At 48.5% G+C, this 19,344-nt stretch overlaps 1 protein-coding gene across 6 annotated transcripts in view; it reads left to right on the top strand.

Annotated features, from left to right (window-relative positions):
* PDE4B (phosphodiesterase 4B) overlaps window positions 1-19,344 on the top strand; it is a 660,822-nt gene that overhangs the window by 604,302 nt on the left and 37,176 nt on the right. For 5 of the 6 annotated variants that reach the window (XM_044001361.1, XM_044001359.1, XM_044001362.1 and 2 more), the window contains one exon: window positions 9,787-9,899. In XM_044001361.1, coding sequence (XP_043857296.1) covers window positions 9,787-9,899 — 113 coding nt within the window. Of the gene's footprint in view, window positions 1-4,812; window positions 5,030-9,786; window positions 9,900-19,344 lie in introns of those variants that run through there. The other variant, XM_044001365.1, reaches the window with a different exon arrangement.

The raw sequence follows: 19,344 nt of genomic DNA, 5'->3' as shown, positions 1-19,344 counted from the left end.
GTTCAAAATCTGTGATTTATACCCTCCTTTCCCCGTGTGTGTGTGTGTGTGTGTGTGTGTGTGTGTGTGTGTGTTGGCATGGTGGGGGAGGGGCTGAGTCATTGACTGGGTTGGATGGCTCAGAGAAGAGGGAAACCAGGAAATGACAACTATGGCATAAAGGATTACTTACACAACTTTGATTTCAAAATTGCCCAAAAGTACAATGCAAAACTCATACCAGCACAGCTGGGAATCTATGCAAAGAACGTGGAAAAGTTGCAGATTGGCTTTCACCCACCAGGATGCAGCTCTTGGGAAAAGTCTAGAGACTTCAAGTCAAATCCCAGCCTCTTACTGCTTAACTGGTGCCCCAAGTCAAATGGAGATAATTATACCTGTGTCCTGCCCGTGTTGTAAGCCATAATGACTAGTGCATTGACTTCTTTTTGGAAAAGAGCCCGCTGCATACCAGGTATTATTATTGTATTAATTATAATTATTTAGCCAACCTCTCTTCCTGCTTTGAATATTGCAAACCAGCCTCCAGAACTTCAGGAAGGGAGAAGCAGTCCTTCCTCTCTTCCTCTTGGGGAAAGGACAGGGCTAAGAAGGGGCTGACCTCTCTGTGAGGAGCTGTCCAAGGGTTTAGGAAACTGCCTTGGGAGATAGTGGATTCCCCGTCCCTAGGTCTCTAGAGGTCACTAATAATAGTAACAACAACAATGGCAGCTAGCATTTTCACAGTACTTTAAATTTGCAAAGCACTTTACAAATGGTATTTGATCCTCTCAAGAAATGAGAGCTAAAGTGGGTGTTGTGGTTATTCCTACTTCACAGGTGAGGAAACCAAATGATTTGCTCAGGGCCCCACAGCTAGTGAGGAACAAAGGTAGGATTTGAATTCAAGTCTTCCTGACTCCAAGTGCCCCCACATTGTCTTATTTGAATCATCTCACTTTCTGCAAGAAGCCTTTCCCCATTTTCTTAATGTTAATGCTCTCCCTCTATCAATTATCCCCAATTTATCCTTCCTTTGTATCCCTGGTGCAAAGTGCTTGGCACATAGTAAGTGCTTAATAAGTGCCTATTGACTTGATCTCATCTTATTTGATCCTACAACCACCATGTGGAGTGGTGAGTAGACATCAAAGAAGTCACAAAGACCCACAGCAAGCTAGCAAGGTCATCTAGCATAAATGGGAGAACCTCGAAGGTAGCTTAGAGTGGGAAATTCCAAGGTTGGGTTGGACTAGGCGGCCTTGGAGATCTTTGTTAACAAAGAGGAAATGATGAGGTTCTGTAGACTCTGCGCTTTCCTACCCAGGCTTCCCCTTTCTAAAGGAGAATAATCCTCAGTGCTTCAGGGCTGCCCACTGTCATCCTGGGGTCCATCTAGTGCAGCCCCTCAGTTTACAGAGAAGAGACTGAACTCCAGAGAAGGGAAGTCATTTGACCCAAGATGACAGAGGTCCTAAGGAGCAGACCCAGACTACGAGCCTAGATTCTCTCACTGCCTCACTTAGGACAGTGCCCGACACATAGCAGGCACTTCATAAATATTTGCTGATTAACTGACTGACTATACCTCTCAGTCTCCATTAACACCCTGCTATGAATGAGTTTATCAGATTTGCTGGGGTAGGATGAGAATGAGGATCTAGAGGGACCTGTGGTGTAGTGGTTAGAACACTGACCTAGCAGTCAGCAGATTATACATTTGTGGTCCTAGGCCTGGGCTGGGTGGGTGGGTGGGGGAACCTCAGAGACCATGAAGTCCAACCCCCTTATTTTGCAGAGAAGGAAACTGAGGCCCAGAGAGGATCATAAATCTACACCTGAAAGGGTCTTCATAAACCATATCATCTAACGCCTTTATTTTACAAAGCAGGAAACTGAGGTGCAGAGAGCTCACGGGCTGGTCCAAGCCCTCTGTGTTCAGACCAGGACACTAAGGCCCATAGGGGCTATGTGATTTGCCCAAGGTCACCGTTAGCAAGCAGCAAAACCAGGTTGTAAACTCCCACTACTGTACCCCACTGGCTCTCATAATGAAACTTCCTACTTGGCTTGCTCACTGTGTGACCTTGGGCCACTCATTTCTCCTCTAAGCTCTGAGTTCTCTCATCTGTAAATGAGAACCATCCTGATCTCTAAGATCTTCTCCAGTGTTGAAGTTCTGGGAGAGCAAGAAAGAAGAGGGCCCAGCTATGGTCCACACAGGCTGTGCTACGGAAAGCCCACTGTCCCTTGTGTCCTTCAGTTAATGTCCTGACCCAGGAATCTGCACGTGGGCTCTGACCCCGGCTCTCCCAGACCAGATGTCGTCCTAGCCGTCTGTGTCTGAGCAGGTCACCTTTCCTGGGCGGCCTCTCATCCATCGACTCCTTGGGGCATGGACTGGTAGACAGAATGTTATCAGCTTGAATCCTGCAAGGTATGTGACCTTGGGGAGAGTCGCCCCACTCCTCTTCATCTCAGCTTCCTCCTCTGCCACATGAGAAGGTTGGACTACATCCCAGCTTCTTAAACTGTGGCTCACAACCCCATGTGGGGCGATGGAACTGAATGTGGGGGCATGAAAAATGTGGCAACAGTAAAAGGTTCTGGATGCCAATCGTATATCCTTCCACCCTCAGGGACGGGTAAGCATCTCTTGGGCAGGCTAGTGGGGTCTCCAGTGGGGAAAGTTTAAGAAGCTCTGGACTCTTGGCTCTCTGCGTCCCCTTCCAGCTCTCTAGTCATGATCCGGTACTCTCTCCAAGGTCTAGCATTCTTGGGAGGTGGAGCTCCCATAGCCCTAGTGTTAGTGCCCAGAGGCTGTGCCCAGGACCACCTGAAAGATCCCACAAGAGGAAGAAGAAAGAAAGGAGGAGCAGCATGGGCCAGTGGGAGTGTGCCTGTTTGGTGCTGCTATCTCTGTCACTAACTATGCCATCCTGGCCACATCACTTCACTTAATTGGCACTTTTGTTTCCTCATCTAGAAAATAAGGGGGAGTGGGTTGGGAACAGAGATTTAGAGCTGTAAAGAACCTTAAACTTACTCCCCTCACTCATGCTTGGATTCTCTCTGTCTCTCTCTGTCTCTCTGTCTTCCTCTGTGTCTCTGTGTCTGTCTCTGTCTCTGTCTCTGTGTCTGTCTCTGTGTCTGTCTCTCTGTCTCTGTCTCTCTCTCTCTCTTTCCCTCCCCAGAATCCTACTGTTCTCTCACTACATTTCTCCCCTGGAGTAGCTTGTCTCCAGACTAGTGACTCCCTTTTGGGATCCTAGCTAAGTTCCACCTCACTCTTGCCTCTCTCTACTCTCAGGACTCCTCTGTTTCCTCCTACTCTAATATAATACCACCCCATTTTCCAGCCCCCCCCCCCCGCCCTTATCTGCTGTGGTCCCTCATTAGACTGTAAGCACTTGGAGGGCAGGCACTGTCTTGCTTGTATTTGTGTCAGTACCTTTTAGCACAGTGTCCAGCATATAGTAATCACTAAATAATTGTTCTCTCTATGTATCTCTCTAGTTCAACTAGTTTAACAAATGGAATCCCACAGAGATGAAATGACTTGACAGAGGCATTATGACGTCAGAGAGAGGTGGTGGTCCTTAGGTATTCCGCAATAAAGAATTATGCTCTTGAACACAGTCCAATGAAAATTAGCCATTTTTATTTGGCACTAGAGAAAGTGACCAAGTGGGAAGTCAAAGACTTCACCCCTGTGGGGAAAGGCTTAGAAACATGCTCCTCTTCCCAGAACAGAGAGAAGGCAAAAGCTTTTCTAGAGGAGAGATGGGGTGTCCACTTGAAAACTGGAAAGTCCCCTTTTGGGGTGTGGTGGGGAGAGCTTGAATGCTTGTCATATTCCTGAGAGTCTAAGGGGATTTTTTTAGAATGATGGTCCTGACCTTTGGGGTTATCTCTTTCTCCTAAATCTGGTCAGGTAGTAGCCAGGCCTAAGTGACTTTCCTGTTACAGAATGTTATCAGCCCTTACATCTTAGGTATGTCTGTACTGATACCTAGTTGGTCAGTCTAAACTTTCATAGTCCCTTGATTCCTGAATATATCTGTCCTGTTATCTGGGCATCTCTGGTCTTGCTCCTTAGGGGAGAAACTTCTGGTTTATTCCGAGCGCATGTCACATTATTAAGTGGCACAGTCAGGATTTGAACCCATGTCTGTAGACTTCAAATGGAGGACTTGCTGCCCTTGTCCCCAGCTCCCCTCTACATCCAAGTCTCTGATCCTCAAACTAGAGCACCTCTAGTCAGTTCTAGAGCTATCCAGAGCCTAGCCCAGGTCTCACTGGCATTTCTTAGGATTTAGGGTTGGAAGGACATCAGTTAACCCAACACCAAATCTATCGCTTCTTCCACTGTCGTGAGACTTGACAGCCAAACAAGAAGCGGAGCTTCCAAATTCTGAAAAAAGTTTTTTTTTTTTTTTCTGCTCTTGCCAATATTGGGTGGGACAGGAATAGCCAAGAAGGCAAGCGGCTGCGAGGTGCCGTGCCCTGGCCTGTCGTCAGCTGCAGGGTTGGCATCCCACGGAGCTGGAAGGCCAGCTGCTTCTTATTCTGGGTCGTATCCGGATGGATGGGGCCGGGTCGGTATCAGACAAGGAGCTTCCTTTTTGAAAAAGCGCATCTGCTCTTATAATTACAGTGTTTCCTTTGTCAGACTCCGCCGGAAACCCGACTCTTCTGAAGGAGAAATTTGATAGATTACCTTACACTAGGTTTGCATATCAGCTTATTAAAAGGGCTTGGGGCTGGGGGACTGACTGTGTGCCGCGTTTGGTGGGGGCCGGGGCTGAGCTAAGACCAAGGTAGTGTGTGGCATTTGGTTGTGCTAGAGAGAGAGCAAGCGAGCCAGCGAGGCGCTCACGCCAAGGGAGACTGCTCCCTGCAGGCGGAGAGCGCCCTCGCTCCTCCGGGAAAGGACCTGGGTGAGAGAAGCGGGGCTTTGCAGAAGAAGCTGGACACAAGGCAGGGATGTATCTGGCAGGCTAGAGTCCGGAGGCAGCCCTGGAGAAGCGACCAGGAAGGAGGGAGGAAGGTATGTGCAAGTCCCCGGTGCGTGTCCGGCTCTGCGAGCATGGGCCAGCCTCCCAGACCCCTGAGACAGAGACTGAGGAAGTCACTCCTGTGGTTTGGGTGGTTTGCAAAGTATGACATACAGGAAATCGAATTGTGACTCCTGTTTGTACTGAAGTTTAGTTTTGTTCGGAGGCTAAACAAAACTACCTATTCTTTGAAACTGGTGTCGGTGGCCAAGGAGTTCCTGTTAGTTCAACCAAAAAAAAATGGACTTTTTTTTCCTCCCCAGGGCTTTGAATGCCACACACTTTAGGTTATTAACATAATTTCCAGCTCACCACTACTGCACTTAGCATAGTGTCTAGCACATAGTAGGTGCTTAATAAATGCTTTTTTACTTCAGGCTGTTAGGGAAGGACTAACAGGAATCTGGGCAAAGTGCTTTGGTGCCGGCTCTTCCCACAAGGTGACTGTGTGACCTTAGACAAGTCCCTAACCTCTCTGGGCTCCACTTACCTTCAAGTGTACAATTAGAAAGTTGGATAAAATGATCTCTCAAGTCTCCTCCTGCTCGAAAAATGTATCATCCTATTTTGGAAGTGCATTCAAATGTAGCATTTTTCTTGAAAATCGCACTTTCTTCACGGGTCCTTTTTAGGATGTTTTCAATGATATTAATATCTGCTTCATGGTTGTCATGTTTATTTCCCCAGAGCCTCATTCAGGCATGGCTGTGTGTGAGGAATCTACATCATACCTTTCTTGGGGGAAAGGGAGGATGGTGGGGCGAGGTGATCCAGTGTTTTAGTGGAAAGCTCTTAGACTTGGATTCCTAGGAAGGCAAGAGGGTTTTCTTCCCATGTTCTGTGGAGGGCCTGGGCGATTTGAGGTAAAGCACTTGGTCTCTCATGGCCTCAGTTTCCACAGCTGTAAAGTGGGCTAGTTGGACTAAATAGCCTCTGGGATAGTTTTCCCTTTTAAGTCTATGACCCTATAGCTTATTACTTATGATGTGAGACCTTGGCCCAAGTCACTATCCTTCTGGACCTGAGTTTCCTTATCTGAAAAATGAGGCAATTGGACTCTACTCTGCCTAAGGTCCTCACAGTCTAAATCTTCAGTCCCATTGCAAAGAGGGGCTTACTGATTTGCCCAGGGTCACATCAGAGGCAGGATTGGAACTCAGGCCTCTAATTCGCTACCCTGCCTCTCTCGTTCTAATAATCCATTGCATCCATAGGCTGTAGAGGTGGAAAGGAACTCAGAGCCCCTCTATGCTATTCATATAATTTGCCTTCCTTTCATTGCAATAATTTTAGCAAATGCATTTTGAGAGCCATTTACTGCAGGAAAATCCCCCTTCATACAGCCGTCTTCCAGACAAACAGAGTGATGGTTGGTTCTGAGTTTCCCCTGGCTAGCCTCCCCTGGGCCTTGTAACTTCCTAGAAAGAAGTCAGCTCTGCCTTCACTTGGGATATGGCGTCAGAGGCGGAGTAGACCTCTGAGATCAGCTTGCCCAACCTCCCCGCCCTCCCCCCCACCCCTCCCCAAGCCATTTTACAAATGAGGAAATTGTGTCCCAGAAGGAGGAGGAAACTTGCGCACGATGCTCCATGTGGTAAGTGGCATTGAAGAGATTCAGACCCAACGGCCAATCCTGCCTCGTGGGAACACGTGTTGCTTTGCCTCAGTCACCCTCTCCTTTTCTTCCAGTGAGCTTGTCAGACCTTTGGTGCGATTGTTTCCTGGGATGCTTGTCCTTGGGTCCGACCCTCTCATTTTACAGGTGGGGAAACTGAGACCCAGAGAGAAATCACTCATTCAAGCTTGATTATACAGGTAGCAGGAGCTGGGATTTGAACCTGCGACCTCTGGTTTGGGAGCATTTTTCCCTGTATTAAGCTGCCTCCTATATTTGTTGATTTACTAATAAAAGCTGTTATTTAGATAGGACTTGGAGATTTTCAAAACATTTTACATTCATCATTTCACTCGATCCTCTCAACTATTCAGGGGTAAGTGGGTACTCTTATTCCTCCCTAACCCCCCATTTTAGAGATGAAGAAACTGAGACTCAGGGTTATGTATTAAGTGTCTGAAGCTAATTTGAACTCAAACCTTCTTGATTCAAAGTACAGCACCCCATCCGCTAATCCATACTGAACTGAAATTGACTGCTAGATTATAAGTCCACTGAGGGGCAGGACCATGTCTTGTTTAAAGGGAATTTCTTCTTATTATCTAGCTTGATACTCTGCAGTGTTTTGCAAATGTTCCTTGAATGAATTTTTGAATTTGAAATCAAATTCTTATAGAAACATCTTGGGACATAGATTTAAAACCAGGAGAGACATTCAAGGTCATGTAGGCTCCCAGAAATTCACATTAAAACAATTATGAGATATGCCTTTCCACTCTAAACATTGACCAAGATACACCAAAATGGCAAGAGTTCATGATCTCCATGTATCCTGTCTCTCTCTCCTTTGTACACTGATGCTGATGAGTTGTCTCCCCCATCAGATTGGGAACTCCCTAAGAGCAGGGATGGATGTTTACCTTTCTCTGTGTCTCCAGTTTAGTACAGTGCCTGGAAGACAGTGGACACTTAATAAATGCTTATTGACAAATAGACTATTAGAGGGGCTGAGGGAAGAAAGGGGCTATTAGTACTGCATTGTGGGTGGGGTTGTGAACCCAGCCAATCCTGCATAACAGCTGGAAATTTACAAGAAGGGGCTAAATTGCCTATATTCTTTGAGAAGATAATCCCACTTTTAGGTATACACTCCAGTGATGCAAAGATAGAAACAAAACGGTCTGGTATAATATACCAGTACATAGAGTTTGTGGTAACAAAAACCTGAAAATAATAAGAGCTAACATTTATATAGCGCTTACTATCTCATTTGATCTTTATGATAATTTTGAGAGGAAAGTGGAACAAATAGATGTTAAGTGACTTGCAGAACTAGTAAATGTCTGAGATGAGATTTGAATTCAGGTCTTGTTGACACCAGGCCTAGTACCTAGTGGCCCTCAAATAAACAAGGTGCCCATTGCTTGGAAATATTGAATAAACTAATATATAGAAGTCATCAATCAATAAGCATTCCTTAAGTGCCTACTATGTGCCGAATCCTGTGCTAGATGGCAGACTAGATCAATGTTATTGTGTATTGAAATGGCAACTATGAGGAATGCAAGGGAGAAAGGGGGGAGGGGAGATTTGTATGCACTGGGACAGAGTGAAATAAGCTGAAGCAAAGGAACACTACTGAAAAACAATTCAGTGATATAAGTGATTGCCAAGAGCCAGATTAGTATGATTGCTAAAGGAATACCAGGTGCTAAATAAATTTTTAAAAACAAACATACAGCAATGGTCTGCACAGGCAGAGAAGTGGGGGACTCCTGGGGCAGAATGTTGTATACATAACCAGATGGCATGGTTACATCCTATGTTTTTGTTGACCTGTTTGATCTGGTCTTTATACTTATGTGTGGATGTGTTGCTTCTTCTTGGAGAGGAGGGCAGGGACTGTTATAATGTTGCCTTTGTGTCTGCTCACTCTAGCCTAGTGGTGGGCACACAGTTAGTACTTAAAAAATGCTTGTTGATTAATTGAATGGAGAACTCAATTTCAAGCAGGCATAGGGAGTATCACCAGAACAGATCACGATGCAAAAGCAAGAAGCGTCCATAAAACTTATTTTTACAGGAAGGTGGAAAGGGGAAGACTGTAAATATTAACAGTTGCAAGCGTGTTTTTTTTTATTTTTTTAATTACACACTAAAGAATTTCTTCGGCATAAAAGCCCCCTTGTTCTGCTGAAGCCTATTGAGAAATCTGCTCAGGATATGCCCTTTTAAAGACAGCTGAGAAAAAATCCAGGAGTTGGGGAAAGCACAGAGAGCAATCAGCTCTGGGTCCTTTCCAGATCCCTGGGTGAGAATCCAGTTCGTGATTTCCCTGAGCACAAGGGGAGACTGAAGTTTTCTCTTTGTTCAGGAGGATGAGAGCCCCGGGACACCCCAAGCTCAGAAACTTACTTTTTGCCAAGTCCAGGCACTGTTGCTTCCCAACCTCCCACCTGCCTAAGTCTGAGCAGGGGGCCCCCTTAGTTAACCCCGTCATTCCAAGGCGCGGGGACCTGAGACCTTGCCCTTCCTTAGAATGGGCCAGAGTTTGGGGTGTCAGTTTCTAGGGAGGGAGCGAGTAAGCCCTGAGCCTCCTGACTTCACGGCCCAGCCTCTTCTCTCCTTCGGAGAAAAAGCGCGTGGCCGCTCACTTTGGCTTCAGCCCCGGGTCCTCTCCGAAGTGACATCACACCGCCCAGGGCTGCTGACTCAGGAAGGCACTGAGAAAGGTGGGGGGCGGAAGGGGGCGGAGAGGCAGCGGCGGTGCCTCTCCAGATCTTCCTCGGCCTCAGCAGCACTCTTATGCAGATGAGGCTGGCAGTACCCGCCTCCTTCCTGCCCTTCTCCTCCTCCTTCTCCTCCCCCAGTGGTGCCTAGCCTTCGAGCTCAGTGACATCTCTCTCCTCTTGGCCAAGCCGAGGGGGCGGGCGTCGGGACGGCATTGGCCGAGCACCATCCCAGGCGCAGCCCTCTGGGGCTTTAGTCCTCCCCCAAGCCCGAGAGAAGCCAGAGAGGTGGCCCTTGGCCTCATGATGAAGGAGCGCTGCGGTCCCTCCAACAGCCCAAGCCTCAGTCCCGCGGCCATGGACAGTCTGCAGGCGCCTAACTACATGTCCGTGTGCTTGTTTGCAGACGAGTCCTACCAAAAGTTAGCCATGGAGACGCTGGACGAGCTGGACTGGTGCTTGGACCAGCTGGAGACCATTCAGACGTACCGCTCCGTCAGCGAGATGGCCTCCAACAAGGTAAGGAGCCGGGAAGCCCCGGCCGACCGGAGCGCGCCCTTCCACAAGCTCTTGGAGGGGCCCTTTGCGAACAGGAGTAGGGGAGAGCTGCGGGCGCCTTTGTGCGCAGCGCCCCGACCGGAGCGCGCCCCTCCGCAGGCTCTTGGAGGGGCCCTTTGCGAACACGAGTAGGCGAGAGCTGCGGGCGCCTTTGTGCGCAGCGTCCCGACCGGAGCGCGCCCCTCCTCAGGCTCTTGGAGGGACCCTTTGCGAACACGAGTAGATGAGAGCGCCAGCCGTCTCTGTGCCCTAGCGCCTGTGCCCAAGCGCTCGGTCCCGCGCGCCGCCTTCTGAGCCCGCCTCAGAAGGGACGCGTTGGAGACCTTCCGTGCAGTCCCGCCTCTGGAGGGACCCTTAGCTTCAGCAGAACGGGCGGGCTGGCTGGCAGACTGGCAGGGCTGGTTTGAAAAAAGAAGCTTCCAAGGAGATGAGACAATTTCTTAAATCTCCTTTTTTTTAGTTAGTTGGTTAGTTTGCTGCTTGACACTTAAGAGAAACAGACACAAAGCAAGCTGTCTGAGAGGAGGGCGAGGATGTCTGACAAAGGCTGAGGCATAACCTTGCCAGGCTTCTCTTGGGTTACATTGGGCAGGTACCTTTCTGTCCTCCTCCGCCCCCACCCCCGCCTCAGTTTCCTCCTTTGTAAAAGGAGGGAGGTGGACTGAGCGATCTGTAAGGTTCCTTCCACTTCCCGGGTGAATAATCCTCTGATCTGAGTGGCTAGCCTCCGAACCTCCCCAGCTTGGGGAGCAGGCAGTTGGTAAGTTATTTAAATGTCTGCTGCACTTGATTCAAGTTATTAGAAAGGGTGGTGTGTGCGATGGGGGACGGAAGACCTGTAGAGAGTTTCCCAATATTTGGGGGTTTAAAAAAATCATGCTGCGACTGCCTAATATCAAGAAATGTCCCTTCTAAAAGCAGATGATTTTGCTGGGTGCACTGTACACCAAGGTGAGAGAATTTGAAATGAAAGTCTCATGTCAACAAAGGACTTCTGTGTTATAAATCCCCAAACAAAACTTCTCCCTGGTAGGGCTTTAATTAGGGGGTCATTATATTATTTGTTTAATTAACACCCAGACTTGCGGTGCTAATTTATGGTGCTAGGCTTTCAAATCTTGTTTGTTTGTCTTTTCGCCTAGAGAAGGCTAACTTCCATAATGGGGGGTGGGAGGGAAGGTCCTCCTAGCCCCCCAGGATGCAATCATTCACAGCCTAGGCCCACCTGCCTGGAAGTCTAAGCTGACATCTCTCTCTCTGGGGCCGTAGTCCACATCTGCCAAAGGCGCTCCCGGCTGGCCTAGAGGTTTCATTGCTGTGTGTGAGACGATCTCCCTTCAGGAAGATTCCAGTCCTGGCATAGTGGAGCCTGGGAGGAGATACCACCCAAGTGGTCTGTGATTTGTAGGGGGTCCGTTAAAAGGAGAGGAGGGAGCTGTGAATCCCCTTTGGAGGCTTGTTTGTTTACAATAAAAAAAAATGAGCTGGTCTGATAGGTGGTGAGTTTCCCATGCCTGGAGGTATTCAAGTGGGAGTAGTTCAATGGCTTGTGGGGAAGTTGTGGTAGGAGGGTTTCTAAGAAATGGGGAGGGGGGAGGGGGTGACATCGGGGAGAGGTTGTATTAGTAAGTTCCTGTAAGTGAATTCTGACACTTTTTTTTTTTAGAAGGAAGGAAGGGCAGAATTTAAGTGTATACCGTAGAACAGCTTACATTTGAAGTGCACTCGTAGGTCCTTTGATTTTTGCAACAATTTCCTGTGGCCCCCATATCACCGCCCATTTTGCAGACTAGGAAACTGAGGCTAAGAGGTTCAAATGACCTTCTCAAGGTGGTGCAATGAGGAGTAGCAGAGTTTGGATTTGAAGCTGGCGTTCAGACTCCTAACCTTACTTTCTACTTCTGACCTTTGGTTTCTGCTCTTGGACTTCTGTTTAAAGATGAAAGTCAGGGCTCTCTCAGGCCTGAGGTGTGGAAGAACTTCCCCTTACACTCAGATACCCATGTGGTCCCAGTACTGAGGGATGGAGCTTCATTAGCTCATGTCATGGTGGATGTCAGCTAAAGGCCAGAAGGAGCATTCATATGCCTTTGGGGGAGGGGGCTGGGGGCATTGGAGCGCCACACATTGAGAAACTGCATTTACTCTGCCTCAGGGCCTCAGTTTCCCTATTTGTGCAACCAGCAGATTTGGCTCTACTAATATTTTGCAGACCACTGTTTGAACTGTCAGTTGTCAGTCAACTGGAGCCACTTTACTTTGAGGAACCAGGACCTCTGAGAGGGGCACTAATTTTCCTAAACTCACACAGCTGGAATCTCAAACCCATGGGCATCCTTTGGCTCTTACTGCCTTGCATCCAGAGCTCATTTCAAGGTCCTCTCTTACTGTAAACCCTACAGGGATATCAAGGCACTCCTATTCCCACTGGTTTTCTTTGGGGGGGGGCAACAGTTTGCAGTTTTCCTGGGACTGTCCTAAATGTAGATAGGTAGACAGAGAGAAAGATAGTTTGCTCTCCTACCCCACAACTCATGATGTTGTGGGACACTGGTCCTGGCTTCCTGAATCTTCTCCAGTTTCCCTGTCTTCTCCAATATCAGCTGTGCAGGAAACAATGAAAGTTAACTAGAGCTCGGCATTAAAGTAGGGCTAGCAAGCTGAATAACTCAGATCGTAGGGCAGGGTCTTCTGGGATATCGGTGTGCCTCAGCCAAGGAAGGCCTCTGGAAGTCACGGTCCAATGAAACTGCCCCACTAGCTTGGCATAGTAAATAGAACACTGGACTTCAGTCAAGAAGATCCGAGTTCTAATCCTACCTCAGAGGTTGTTGTGAGACTTAAAGGACATGATGTATGGAAAGTTCTCTGCAGACATTAAGTGCTGTCTAAGTGCTGGCCACTCGTATTTAGTACCTACTGTGTGACCGGCATATACCTGCCCACCAACCAACAGTGGGAAATTAACTACACTTGTTTCATGTCACCAACTATTAATATTAAGCCACACTCAGAATAAGAAAGGGCCAATGGGAATGCTCCCCTCAGAGCGGGCCGGCACAACTGGTCCATGCTCAGTGCATGCCCAGCATGGAGGTGGTTGTGACAGTGTTTAGAGCAGAATCCTGCTGGTGGCAATATCTCCATTTACTCACAACTCCCTACGTTTAGTCATGCGAGTACTGTGATTATCCCCACATTACAGATAAGGAAACTGAGGTTCACAGTCTAAGTGACTATCCCAGGATCACACAGCTAATGAAAGTTAGGGCTGACACCTGAACCCGAGTTGGTTGGCTCCATATCCAAGGCACTTCTGTGGAAGGAAGAGGCACTGTCACCTTAAGTCTCATGTGCTAGTCAATGGGAGGTGTCCCTGAGTGACTTCCCCGGGGCTACTCTCAGTCGGAGCTGCAGAAATCCTGGTGTTTTGTATGCCTCTCCTCCCAATGGCCCGACCCCTGAGACCAGGATTTGGCCACAGACCAAATGGATTTGAGCATGATTTCAGCGGACGGCCACTGACAGCTTGTGCAGCTGAGCTAGCAGCCCCTCCCCTGAATTATAGAAATTAAATCACTCAATCGCTGGAACATATTCAACTCCTCTTCTGACGCTACAGCATTGTCTTCCAAGGTGCAAAAGGATGTCAAGAGGGCCTGGAGCCAAACACTTGAGGGCCACCTAAGGCGGCTCAGGGCTTGCTAATGTCCCCCTAGAGCAGAGGAATTGGCTGGGCCTCCAAGTGAAGTAAGCCCATAGGAGGCTAGGCCATGGGAGGCCGGCCCCTCATGGGCCAAACCATCCGATGTTTTGAAAACAGGATGTCGAAGCTCCACTAGAAAAGAGGAACGGAAAGAAAGCCTGTAGGAGAAAGGAAGAAAGCAGGCAGACTCGCTGCTGGGCATGATTCCCACCTGCAGCCGCATAAACAGTGACCCGTCTTCCTGCCCTCAGCCAGGGCTGAGTGCCTGACCTTGTGTCACCAAAGCCTCGCCACGTCAGAGGTGGCCGAGAGGGGGAATGGCCCCCCGGCAGGGAGGGGACTCGGGTTTCCTGTCTCCTTCCTGACCGACCGAGGCAGGAAAGTACAGGGTTGTGACAACAGCCGGCTCAGAGAGAAGCCCCAGGGACACGCTCCCCCAGGAAGGTGGAGTGCCCTTCTCCTGGCCTTTCCCAGAAACCCAGGTGGGCTCGCCAGATTTCTACGGGTAAAACACCAGAGGGCTGACTTCCTTGAACTGCTGTGAATGGTCTCCCCAAGACACCCATGGTCCAGCATTCTCAAAGGGCTTGGGATGGGATGGGACAATAGACAGGATCCGAAGTGGGGGTGGACAGCTGCCTCGGAGCTCAGCTTGATAGAGCCTTGAATACTCCAGGGTCCTCCTAGACCAGCTCTAGAGATCCTTTAAAAAACAATTATTCTGGGGGCAGCTAGGTGGCACAGTGGATAGAGCACTAGACATGAGTTCAAATCTGGCCTCAGACACTTGACACTTACTAGCTGTGTGACCCTGGGCAAGTCACTTAACCCTCATTGCCCACCCCCCAAAACAAACAAACAATTATTTTGAACTTAAACCCCAAAGAAGAGCATTGCCACTCATGGAATAGCACCCACCCAAAGAGGGTTCCTTCTAAAACAGTGGCCTACCATTTCATATTGCCTGGTTTTTAATTAATAAAGTTTATGATAAAATTCTGCATATTACTTTTGAACCTTTGAGAAGCAGTTGCACTGTGGAAGACTGGAGTTCAAATCCTTACTTTATTACCCTGGGCAAGTCACTTAACTCCGTGAGTCTCAGTCCCTTCATCTGTAAAGTGGGGAGAATGAAGGCGTCTCCGTCCCAGGGTTCTTGTCAGGACCAGCTGAGATAGTATGGAAGGTTCTTTGCAAACTTTAAAATGCTCTGTAACTGCTAGCAAGTAGGAATAGTTTTAAGTCAAACTGTGTGAGTTTTTCATTGATTACCAGAGGGTCTAGCTCTGTGCTGGAGTGAAAAGAGACAGCCTGAGAATCAGGAAGACCTGCCCAGGTTTGAGTTCTGCCTCTGACACACACTGGCTGTGTGACCCTGGGCAAGTCATTTACCATTAAGTTCCAACCTCCCTCCACACACACACATTCCTCACCTCCCTGAAGTTTTCTGAGACTCTTAAGATGCAGAGCAGATGCTATTCTGGGGTAGCAGAGAATTTCCTCTCTATATACCAACAAAATGACAGCTCTAGTTCAGGATAATAATCACAATGGTCACTAACAAGAACAAGCATTTATAGAGTGCTTTATAGTTTCCAAAATTCTTTACATAAGCATCATATGAGTTGATCTTGAGAGGAGTTGTCATCCTTTACAAGTGAAGGGAATTTCTGTATTCCAGGAGTGATCCCCTCTCTCCCAATCCTTACGCCCCTCCCTCAAAAAAGAAGTTGACAAGGAGGGTGAGGTTCTGAGATTAGCCTGTGCTCACCCAGCTAGCAAGTGTTGGAGCTGAGATTTGAACTCAGAGTTTGGGAGCCTGATTTCAGTTTTCTCTCTGTTTCCTTGTCCTGCTGCTTCTATAGCATGTGGGAGAGAATTGTGCTGGTAGCTGGCAAGCGAGGGGATTGGGCCAGTTGGTTTTTGGGGTCTCTTCCAGCTCTAAATTGGCACCAATGGATCAGTCCTAGAATTTGCATCAAATGATTTTTTTCCTGATTCTGGGAGAGTGTTTATTTGGGGGGGATGGGGGTACAGCTAGAGCTAAAGAGCTACCTGCCCTCCTAAGAAAAGGAGAATCAAGTCATGCCATTCTACCTTGACCTTCAGCAGAGGCAGCTTGGGAACAAAGCTGAAATGTGCTCAGGGAAGGGCTGATCTCTCCCACAGCTGAAAAATGAATCTTTTCCTGACAGGTTGAGTGCCTATTGGTCAGCAGAGATCTTAAAGGGGACAGGTGGGGATAGAGACGTGGACAAGACTAGGATCCGCTCAACTGCTCATCTTCTAACTCCTCCAGTAAAAAATAAAATGGGTGGGGGACGCACAGGTGGGTTTCCCTCCCTTCTTCCTTGTTTTTGCCAAGTTATAATAGCAGCTGACATTTTTGGTTGCCTTTCAAGATTGACAAAGAGTTTTACATACATTATCTCATTTGAAAGATCATAAATTTAGAGCAGAGAGGGAATTGTCAAAGCCATTGAGTCCAATCCCCATATTTTACAACTGAGGAAACTGAGACACACAGAGAAATAAGTGATTGGCCCAGGGTCTTAGTTGAGATTTCAATGCAGTTCTTCCTGACTCCCAATCAAGGATTCCTCACACAACCCTGGAAAGTAGTTGTTGCTATTATCCCACTTTAGAGATGAGGAAACTGAGGCTGAAGGAAATGATTCACCTAGGATCAAACCATTAGGAAGTTATCAGAGCCAGAGCCTGATCCCTTTGACTCCGGTCCAATGAATGACTGAGCCAAGTGACCACAGCTTGATGCCTTGCCCTAGCGATGCGCCCTCCCTGGAAGGTACACCAAATGCAGATGATCAAAATGGGAGCCTTGGGTCATAGTTCCAGAACTAGGAGGGACCTCAGAGGCCATCTAGCCCACTCTCTGCGCGTTACAGATGAGGAAACTGAGGCCCTCAGAGATGAAGTGACTCTGAAGGTTTCATACACAGCTGGTAAATGTCAGAGGTGAAATTTGAACTCGGGTCTTCTGACTCCAGAGCCTGTGCTTCGATGGGAGTATCCTGACCTTCTAACTCTAGCTCCCGGTTGGCCAGGCTGACTGTGAGGTCTAATCTTCTGACACATTCTGTGCATCTGGTTCTTTCCTTTACCCTCCCTCCCTTCCCAAGGGACAAGCTGCCTCACAGGGGCCGTTAGAAGATAAGCACCTGGGCAGCTAGGTGGCATAGCGGATAAAGTACCGGCCTTGAATTCAGGAGGACCTGAGTTCAAATCCGGCCTCAGACACTTGACACTTAACTAGCTGTGTGACCCTGGGCAAGTCACTTAGCCCCCATTGCCCCGCAAAAAAAAAAAAAAAAGAAGATAAGCACCTTGATACCACATTCCCTCCTGTGTCCTGGGTGATGTCAGTCACACCACCTGACTGAAGGAGGTAAGGCCACTGGCTTCACATCCACAAGACATTGCCCAAGATGCCAGTTTCATGTTTCTTTTCTAAAAGGGCTTGGCCCTACCCCTCCCAGGACTGTTGTGAGACAAAATAAGATATGTAAAAAGGCTTTATGATGGTACTGCCGCTGTTGTAATAATTATAATGATCAGTATCATTACAACTCCTAGTTTGCTGGGAACCATAGACTTTGAACTGCAAGGGAGTGTGGAGGTCCTCTGGTCCCTCCCCTTGGACAGATGAGAAAATTGCAGCCCAGTAATGAGACTTTCCCAAGGTCACACAAATACTATGTGGCAGAGGCAAGATTTGAACCCGGGTCCTGTGACGGCAAAGTCGGTGCTCATTCCACAAGCCAGCAAAATTGGCAGCAATTTTCCTGAGTCATTCTGGTTTAATGGGCGTATTAACCAGGGAAGGTTTGCCTTGATAACTTAATGTTTGCTAATGGCTTACAAACTGCGTGGGACCTGTTCTCCTTCAGTCATCTTAGCCAACAATTATTTTGGTGAAGATGGAGTGAGTTATTCCTGATAAACAAAAGGGTTTCAATCAGTCGCACTCATTGTGTCTACGCAGAGCTCTCCGGAATGTGGGGTGCCACAAAGAGGGGACTAGTCTTGTACAAATTGAACTAACCAAATGGCAAGAAAATGCATGGCCCTTTGTTGCTGAGCTGGAAATCTAGCTGAGAGACAGAGCCAGGGCAGGTGGGGACAAGCTGGGTTCAGATCCACTGCTGACTCTTGTCTGTGAAATCAAAAGGACCCTGGGCATAGTGAATACCGGAACTGCCTCGGAGGCAGGAAGACCTGCAGGGGTGACCCTGAGCAAGCCATTGCATTTACCAACTATGAATGAATTGCCCATCTGCACTGGGGGAGGGGTTTCCATTCTCGAGTTCCCTACACCAATCAAAGCCTCCCATTACAAGGGACCCATAATAACTTTGGTGTTGCAAGAATCAAGTGGTGTTTATGCACATGTTCACAGTATGTATGTGTGTGTGCATGTGTGTACTGTGTATATGTACATTGGATAAAGTGCATATATAAATAGGTAAGCATGTGTGTGTTTATAGGTACTACGCAGTACACATGTCTATTTATGTGCAGTATGTCTATGTGTGTTCGCATGAGCATTGCACACATGTGTACGTACACACATGCATACACACACGGGTATGGAGGGTGTTTGGCAGATCATAGAGCACTGTCAGCAAACGGAGTCATCCGTGTACAGGATTGGCAGACGTTCACATCCGACCCAAGTGGCCACGATGGGTGAAAATCTCTGGTCCTGCCTTCTCCTCATCTGAGAAATGCCCTTTAATGGGAGCTTCCCTCTCAGCCTGGAAAACTGGCTTTGGCTGATCTGACTTTAACATCAGGGACCCCTCAGGCCTGCTGGCTTGGGGGAAACACTACAGAGGGGGCGTCCCCAGCGGGACGAATGCTGAGGCCCCCATTGGATGCCTGGGATTTTGTCACTTTTATTTTCTTTTTCAAAAGTCTCCTGGCACTGTCTGTTTGCTGGGAAGGACTGGGACAGGCAGGGTGTCCACCATGAAAGCGCAATCTCTGTGGCAGGAAGCTCCCCACATTAAAACAAGGCCTCACTAGGAGGAGGAGGAGGAGAGGCCAGTAAAGGGTCAGCATCCAGTGGCTCCGGCACAGGGGAGGGCAGGCAGCCGGCCAAGTGCCTATGTGCCTCCCCACACACAGCCCTCCCGGCCCGGGCACATTGCAGGAGCCAGCCAGCCCTCCTCGTCGTGCCCCCCGTCAGAGATGTTTCCTCGGTCGATGCCAAGGGCGTTTGTCTCCTGTTCATCTTCCCGTTACTTCCTGTGCTTGACTGGCTTTCGAGCCCTGGTCTGGTCTGCAGGGAAAGATGCTTTCCATGACGGAGACGTGGAGAAGACAAAGAGACATCCAGGCCAGGCTGGTGTTTTCTCCTGGCCAAGGGGTCGTGTGTATTTAGTTTTCGGGGAGCAGGGTCAGACAGCTCGCTTCTCCAGAGACAGTCATTCCCAGCTTTCAAACTGGCACTGACTGAAATTCACAAAGCTGTGGGATATAAATGTTAGGGGACGGAGGGAGAGGGGCCCTGGCGCCTGCTTTCAAGCCTCTTCTGCCTCTGCCTCTGCCTCTTCCACAGTCACTCAGAAAGTGGGGAGGGGGGTGTTAATCCTTATTAAGGCCCCTGAGCATTCCGGCTGGTGGTGACAGCCGAGTGGCCTGATGTAAGACCCTCCAGCAGAGAGCTGGGAACCAGGA

This window comes from Dromiciops gliroides, chromosome 4 (assembly GCF_019393635.1).
Source record: "Dromiciops gliroides isolate mDroGli1 chromosome 4, mDroGli1.pri, whole genome shotgun sequence".
In the NCBI taxonomy this organism is placed as follows: domain Eukaryota; kingdom Metazoa; phylum Chordata; class Mammalia; order Microbiotheria; family Microbiotheriidae; genus Dromiciops; species Dromiciops gliroides.
This window is presented reverse-complemented; position numbering and strand designations above follow the sequence as displayed.